Raw genomic sequence first — 7,748 nt, 5'->3', positions numbered from 1 at the left:
GTAAATAACAAACACATTAAGCAATCCTTTATGTATATCTATTCTTGTTCTAGATGTGATAAGGAATGGTCTTCCTAGCAGAATTTTAGATGATTTCAAAGAATTGTCATCGTCTTCCATATCTAGAACATAGAAATCTGATAAAAAAAAATAATTAAATCATTAACTTGAATCGAAACGTCTTCCATTATTCTTTCGGGATACAAATGACCTATTTGCAATACAAATGACCTATTTGCAAGTTGTATTATCACTCTCATTTCTTTTAAAGGACCAATGTTTAAAGCATAGTAAATATTGGACTTATGCATGGCTAGTGGCGAATCCAGGATTTGAGGGAGGGGTAAAACTCTATGCAAAATTTTTTTAGACAAAATAACATTAATTGAAAAAAATATACTTTAACACAAATTTATCCATTAACCTACATAAATGAATTAAACCAATTCAATTCAATAATGCCAAATCAATTCAATTAATAATACCAAATCAATTCAATTCAATTCAATAAATACCAAATCAATTCAATCAATAATGCCAAATCAATTCAACCAATTCAATCCATTAACCTAAAATTAAGAATAACCTAAAATTAATAACAATCTATCAATCAATATCCATTAACCTAAAATTAAGAACAAACAAAACAAACTATCAATCAATATCCATTTTCCTAAAATTAATTTAACCTAAAATTAATTTAACATAACATTTAAATTAAAGCAGAAAAAGAAGTAAACTAACCTGGCAGGGACAGCCGCAGCAGCAGATTGGAGATGATCAGGGGCGGACGGCCGGCCGGAGGCAGGGGAGCGCGTCGGACGGTGGAGGAGGAGAGGAGGAGAGGAGTGTGTGCCTTTGCTGTGAGTGGGAGAGGAGAAGAGACAGGAGGGTCGATCGAGTGAGAGAGAAGAGAAAGCGATATATTAATAAATCGTTGTAGGGTTCTGCTGTTTAGAACCTTAAACCAAAACGACGTCGTTTTGGGAGAAAAAAAATTTTTTTTTTTACTGGGTGAAGGGGGGGGGGGGGGGGGGGCAAATGCCCCCTATGCCCCCTAAATCCGCCCCTGTGCATGGCATTAATTAGTGATCCTAAGCCCCATATTGTTTTCCTATTGAGTGTTTGTTTAGTTTTTAGGGCTGATTTTGTCTTTTAACTCAAAACAATCGAAAATATAGTGTTTTGTTAAGTTTTATAAAAACATGCAAGATGTTAGCTTTTTTTTTATGAAAATAATAGTTGTTTAGAATTATTTACGAAAAGTACCTTCTCGGAGCTTTTCATGAAATTTTTTGTATTTTTTTATTTTTCAAAATACCCTATCATATATTTTCATTAAAAAAAATTGTTATTCTCTATATGATTTTTATTCTACAGTTTGTTTTATTATTTTTTGTTAAATAATTCACATAATACTGATACTAATAAAAATCATGAGAATGTTGGACCAATTAAAAAAAAATGTATTGACATATCTAAGTATTTCAGTCTATGACAAGTTGATAAAAACAAATGAGTAAAAAAAAAGCTATAAATTTTTATATAGCTATATGATTTATTTATGAAGTTATATTTTAGGCTTAGTACATCACAGGTCTCCCTAAGTTTATAAAAAAAACTTAATTGACATCTTGAACTTTCAAAGTGTCTCGATAGCATCTTTAACTTGTTTGAAATGTCCTGATAACCCCTTCAACTTGCTTAAAATCTAATCAGTTAATCAATCGTTGTAAAAAAAAAACAAATTGCATGCGAAATGTGTTTTACATTATAAAGAGTTCTAAATACTCTAACGCTTAGTTCTGGTCTAGAGAAATAATATAAGCAGAAAGCTTAGAGAGAATTATAACATAATTGATGGATTTACATTGTAAGTTCTAGCTCTAGTCTTCCTAATATTCAATATTCAACTCAATTTAAGCTGATTTATTTTTATCTTTCTTGGCATTATTTCCAGTGTAGTTATAATCAGTCTTCTGAATTCCACTACGAACTTTAGGCTTTTTTCATAACCTTCAAGTCGTTTATGCAATCTTTTGATTAGAAGTTAGATCTAATTTACATTTTGTAGTTTTTCCACAAAATTACTGGCACATCCGTACACCAATCACCAAAGGCATTAAATAGAAACAAACACACATAATCAAAACAATGTTGTCGTAAATGCTACAAGGGACAAGCAATTGCAAAAACAAAAAAAAAATTGCAAAAATTGCTACAATACAAGGAGCTGTTGTCGCAAATGTGCTTGGATGCGACAACAGTTGGCTAGTATTTGTTGTCGCAAATGCGACAGAAGCAATGTTGTCACAAATGCGGCAGAAACAATGTTGTCGCAAATGCGATGACATATGTCGCATTTACAACAACTGTATGCGACATATTGAGAGAAATGGGGAAATCGGAAATGACGAGTTTAACGCAAAAGCATTCAATTAACCAACTGCGTATTTGAATAATGTGTATGTAAAATGAAGAAAGAATACTTATATGAACTTGAATAATGCATGAATATGTTTAGATCTTGGCTTGTATTGATGAATTTTGTTGTAAGAATTTGAAAGAAATGAAAAGGAGAAGGAAGTTTGTCGGATGTTAGGTTATATAGAATTGATGGAGGTTTGAAAATGGGCTGCTTTGTAATAAATAAATAAATCGCGTCACGCATGTCGTGGGAGTGCGCTCCTAACCCGACAGTTAATCGATTGCACCCCTCTTGCGCGTGAGAGAACATTTTTCCTAGTAATTAGTTAAAGTCTTGTAAATATCATTTACTTATAAACTAGTTAAGTTTCTCATTTCTTTCCTATGTGGGTTGTGAATGCCTAATTTCCTTTTATCTTATTCCAAACCATTTTAAGTCGTTCACTTTGAGCATTAACTTCTCATTCATCACTTGTCCGTTTTGAGTTTATAATATATTTTTAAAAAGATCTCATGACACAGAATACGTTGATATATTTCAATTTATTCTGAACTTAATTTATTTGTCATATATTTAAGACTCAAATTAACAAAAAATAACAAACCAAATGTTGTTTATAATTTATTTTGGATATATAATGTATAAAAATCATTTTAAATTAGTTATATATATAAATATTATTTATTTATTTATTACGTCATCCAGTTCGACCAATCCGAGTCATCCGGTCCGACCAAGTGACCCATGACCCAGTTACCAATCTGGTTTGATGTCCGGTCCGATTCTGATAACATTGCAAATAACTATTAAAGCATCTCCAACAGCCTCTTAAATTGGCTCTTACGTTAAAATTTGAGGAGAGATAATGAAAAATCAGCTCCAACAGCCTTTTAGTAGCTCCTCAAATCACTAAGAGTCTCCTCATCCTCTTTTTTAATAGAACAGTCTTGATCACTTAAGGTGCATGTGAAAATTCCTGATTAAAAGTCTCTCTCCACCTTTTAATGTCTCTTAATTTATTTTTTATTAATAATTTTTTATTAAGAAGTCTCTTTCCTCATATTGTTAGTAAATATAACAATAACTAATAATTTTAATGATAAAATAATAAATAAGGAGTGAATATAAGGAATATTGTTGGAAATGATATGTTTTAGTCATAATTTAAAAGTCAATTATTTATATTATTTTTTAGACAGTGCTTTTTATATCGTGGAAATGCTGTAACTAAAACAACTAACCGCCATAATTTACAAACTTGTCATTTTTTTTTTCTTTTTCGTTTTGAAACACAAAATGGTTATATAGTACATGATAAGTAACACCTTGAATATATAGTTTGTGGTAGTATATTAATGCTATAAAATGTACTACCTCTCTCATATGTAAACTATAAAAATCGCACGGAGAAGAAGGAGATAAGCATCTTACAGTTGGAGAAATGGAAACCACAATCACTATCCCCAAACTCAGAACCCTCCCCACTCTCTCTTCCATTCTCTCTCCACCATTTTCTCTCACATTCCGATCAAATTCTAGACGGAAACTTTCCTCTCTTAAGCAATCTACTTCACACTCCCACATTCCTCTTAGAGTTTCTGCAAATTCTCAATCAGCCCCCGCTTCAGCTTCTGCCACCAAGCTCGCCTCCTCCATACCCTCTGAAATGAAGGCCTGGGTTTATGGAGAATATGGAGGAGTCGATGTATTGAAATTTGATGATAAAATTTCAGTCCCCGAATTGAAAGAGGATCAGGTTTTGATTAAAGTTATTGCTGCTGCTCTTAACCCTGTTGATGCTAAGAGAAGGCAGGGCAAGTTCAAGGCCACTGATTCTCCTCTTCCGGTAATTAATTATTCCAATTTCAATTAACAATTGTGTGTGTTTGCTGAGAAAAAAAGTTGCAGGTTCTACTTTGAGTTCATCTAATTATATGATAATGGAGTTGTAATGTAATAATCAAATTATGAGCTAAGAGGGTTTTAATTTATGGTGTAGACTGTTCCAGGATATGATGTTAGTGGAGTGGTGGTAAAAGTTGGGAGTGAAGTGAAGGAATTGAAGGAAGGGGATGAAGTATATGGTAATATAAATGAGAAAGCATTGGAAGGGCCAAAACAATTTGGGTCATTGGGGGAATATACAGTTGTTGAAGAGAAGTTATTGGCATTGAAACCCAAGAATTTGAACTTTGCAGAAGCTGCTGCACTTCCTCTTGCCATTGAAACAGCACATGAAGGTCTAGAGAGGACTGGTTTTTCTGCTGGTAAATCTATTCTTGTTTTGAATGGTTCTGGTGGTGTTGGAAGCTTAGTCATTCAGGTATGCACTTGCATCCTTTTCTGAGTTTGTTAGTAAGATTAGGCTTAAAGTATTGTTTGTATTCGGACTTATAATGTAGTTTTCGGCTGTGAAATATTATATGAAAATTGAGGCACTAACCAGAGTCACGAAATATGATAACAGTTGTGTTGTAATTAGCAATCATCAAACGTGAACATTTAACGAATCTTCTTATATAGGCGCTAATTCCGGTCTAACTTTGTTCAATTCACAAAATAAGTGACTTTTTGTGACTGTAGTGAAAAATCTGGTGCTGTTTTTTGCATTTAGCCAATGAAAGCAATGCCAATCTTGATGATGTCTAATTTGGGATGCAGCTTGCAAAACATGTGTTTGGTGCTTCTAGAGTTGCAGCTACTTCAAGCACTAGAAATTTGGAGTTGTTAAAGAGTTTAGGTGCTGATTTGGCGATTGATTACACTAAGGAGAAGTTTGAAGATCTGCCAGAGAAATTTGATGTTGTCTATGATGCTATTGGTAAGTTTCTGATCTAATTACTTATTTATGATGCCATTCAAAAATTTGATGTTAGTCTAGTAACTCTTCAATGTAATAGCATGATCCAATATCACGTAGATGTTCTCCATTTTGACTCAAGTCCCATTTGTTGAGCTTTACAGTTTTAAAACGCTTCTACATGTACTAAAATTTCATGCATTTTACCCTAATGCAGAACCGGATCGTTACGTATTCTTGCTTTGTTGTTGAATGACAGGACAATGTGATAAAGCAGTGAAGGCTATAAAAGAAGGAGGAAGTGTAGTGGCCTTAACCGGTGCAGTTACGCCGCCTGGTTTTCGATTTGTGGTTACTTCCAATGGAGATGTTCTTAAGAAACTAAACCCATTCTTAGAAAGCGGGAAGATAAAGCCGGTTATTGATCCGAAAGGGCCATTTCCATTTTCGCAGGTTCCTGAAGCTTTTTCATACATCGAAACAAACCGAGCAACTGGGAAGGTAGTTATACATCCTGTTACAGAATAAGTATTCAACAACATTGTATTTTTGGCGTAATTTGTGCTTGTTAAGTTGTTTAGAGTGATGAAGATATGAAAGTAGATTGAGTTCATTTAGTAGTATTATTCACTGTGAATGCTATGAGTCAATTGAGAAATGTTGTGTAAAAGAAAATTTCAACAAGAATAAGACACCTTGTACAATTGATTGATTAAAGATGTTGGAAGAAATAGCCTTAGAAGCAAAATCATCTCATCTACTACCATTCTTTGAAGGCTTAATATATTAGTGGTACCTCAAAAAAATTGATTAGCCCTTTTTAAATTACAGTGTGTCTAGTTAGTCCCATAAACTTAATTAAATTGAGCTATTAGTTGAATTTATTTGTACTGATGTGAACCGGCGCTTGATGCCCCGTTGATAATAGAAATCTTCAAAAGGTGCACAATCAAATTACCTTTTGTTGTAGGTGATGAATGAGTGATATATTCCAAAACAGATGAGGATGTTTGATACAGATTCGTGGCGATAATGATGGTTTTGATCTTAAACCAATAAAAAAAACAATCTAGTCACTAGTTAAACTAGTCGAAAATAATCTCAAATGTTAGATAAACCTTGTTTTCAAAAGGAAAAATGTGTATGATTGAAAAGTATCTTGTTCTTACAAAAAGTGGGGTTAAATACTTACCCAATAGGGTGATGAAGACTTAAAGACTCTTCCCTTTTCACTAACCATCCACTGACAAATAGGGATAAAAAGGGATTCACAAACATAGTGGCAGGACAGTAAATAATTACAAATGTCAAGACAATAATTAAGGAAAGCAAAAAAGTCAATAAGGGATGGCAGGTTTGAGGTAGAAGACAGACAGACGACATGTTTGGCAGGTTTGTGGCAGGGTGGCAAGTAGCGCCTCTATTAGCTGCGAATCAATTCTACATGGCGTGTGATCCATTAGACACGCCACTTAGTCTTTCTCGTGTGGCCCTTCTTCCTTCAACCCTTCTGTCTTGGGCTCCTCATCCCTTATCCTTTCGGCTTGATCTTTGTATTGAATAGACCACACGCCCACGAACCCAGCTTCAATCTTGGTTCGGCTTGATCTTTGTGATGCCCTCATCAATGTTCTTTTTTAGGAAAAAGATAGCATTTTCTACAGTAACTTTGGCGATTGATTCAGCCTCTGGCCATTTGGTGAAGTATCGATTACAACTATCACAAAACGACGTTGTCCATGTGCTAGCGAGAAAAGGACCCAAGATGTCTATCCCCAAGACAGTGAAAGGCATGATGCCTTTGAACGCGGAGTCGGGGAGATGGTAAGTGTGGGAATGCTTTTGGCAAGTCGGAAATGTTTTGACCAAGGTTTCTTCGTCCTTGTCAACAGAGGGTCGGTATAGTCCTTGGAGTCTGGCCTTTTGGGCGATGGAATGAGCTCCTTGGTCTGATCCGCGGACTCCTTTGTGAATTTCTTGCGGACTGATCACTTTCCTCCTCTGATATGCATTTCAGCCAAGGGAGGACACCTGCTTTTTTATAAACGGTTCCGTTCAAAAGAGCCTACTGCCAAGAACGTTGGATGATTAGGGTAGCTTTTGTCTTATCGCCGGGAAAGATTACATTAGAAAGATACTTGATGATGGGGCTTGTCCATCAAGCTAAGGTTGTGTCCGGTGGATCAATTTGGAAAACGGAGACCACGTGGATAGCTGGGGTGGAAGCGACTTCGATGAGGATGTTGGGACAGATTGAATGCTCTCCTGGTGTTGCCATAGTGATGGCGTCTACCTCCTCGTTTTCTTATCTGGGGATTAGGATGATGGAAAAATTGATGCCCATCTTTTTGAGAGATTGAATCAAGGATTTTGCTTTAAAAAGGTATTGTGCCATTACGATATCTTTAATAGGTATTGTGCTTTAGAGAGGTATTGTGTTAGGGATTGAATCAATGGTTTGATATGTACCGGAACAACGCTATCAGTAGCTGCGTTTTGAAATTCATAAAACTCAATAAA

The 7,748-nt window shown here is 34.9% G+C and overlaps 1 protein-coding gene across 1 annotated transcript; it reads left to right on the top strand.

The window, feature by feature from the left end:
• The first annotated feature begins 3,799 nt into the window (after nucleotides 1–3,799).
• LOC136231249 (NADPH-dependent alkenal/one oxidoreductase, chloroplastic) lies at nucleotides 3,800–5,945 on the top strand. Its single transcript, XM_066020571.1, has 4 exons — nucleotides 3,800–4,274; nucleotides 4,428–4,751; nucleotides 5,090–5,249; nucleotides 5,488–5,945. The coding sequence occupies exons 1-4, from the start codon at nucleotides 3,870–3,872 to the stop codon at nucleotides 5,754–5,756; spliced, it is 1,158 nt and encodes a 385-aa protein (XP_065876643.1). The 5' UTR covers nucleotides 3,800–3,869; the 3' UTR covers nucleotides 5,757–5,945.
• The last annotated feature ends 1,803 nt before the right edge of the window (nucleotides 5,946–7,748 follow it).

This window comes from Euphorbia lathyris, chromosome 5, assembly GCF_963576675.1.
Source record: "Euphorbia lathyris chromosome 5, ddEupLath1.1, whole genome shotgun sequence".
NCBI classification, from domain to species: domain Eukaryota; kingdom Viridiplantae; phylum Streptophyta; class Magnoliopsida; order Malpighiales; family Euphorbiaceae; genus Euphorbia; species Euphorbia lathyris.
The sequence above is the reverse complement of the archived record's forward strand: the minus strand, read 5'-3'. Positions and strand labels throughout refer to the sequence as shown.

Excerpts from the sequence above, each read along its gene's own strand:
- LOC136231249 (XM_066020571.1), top strand. The coding sequence starts at position 3,870 with ATGGAAACCACAATCACTATCCCCAAACTCAGAACCCTCCCCACTCTC. Across the intron at positions 4,275-4,427 it reads CCACTGATTCTCCTCTTCCG|ACTGTTCCAGGATATGATGT; the intron begins GTAATTAATTAT and ends TTTATGGTGTAG. Across the intron at positions 4,752-5,089 it reads TTGGAAGCTTAGTCATTCAG|CTTGCAAAACATGTGTTTGG; the intron begins GTATGCACTTGC and ends TTTGGGATGCAG.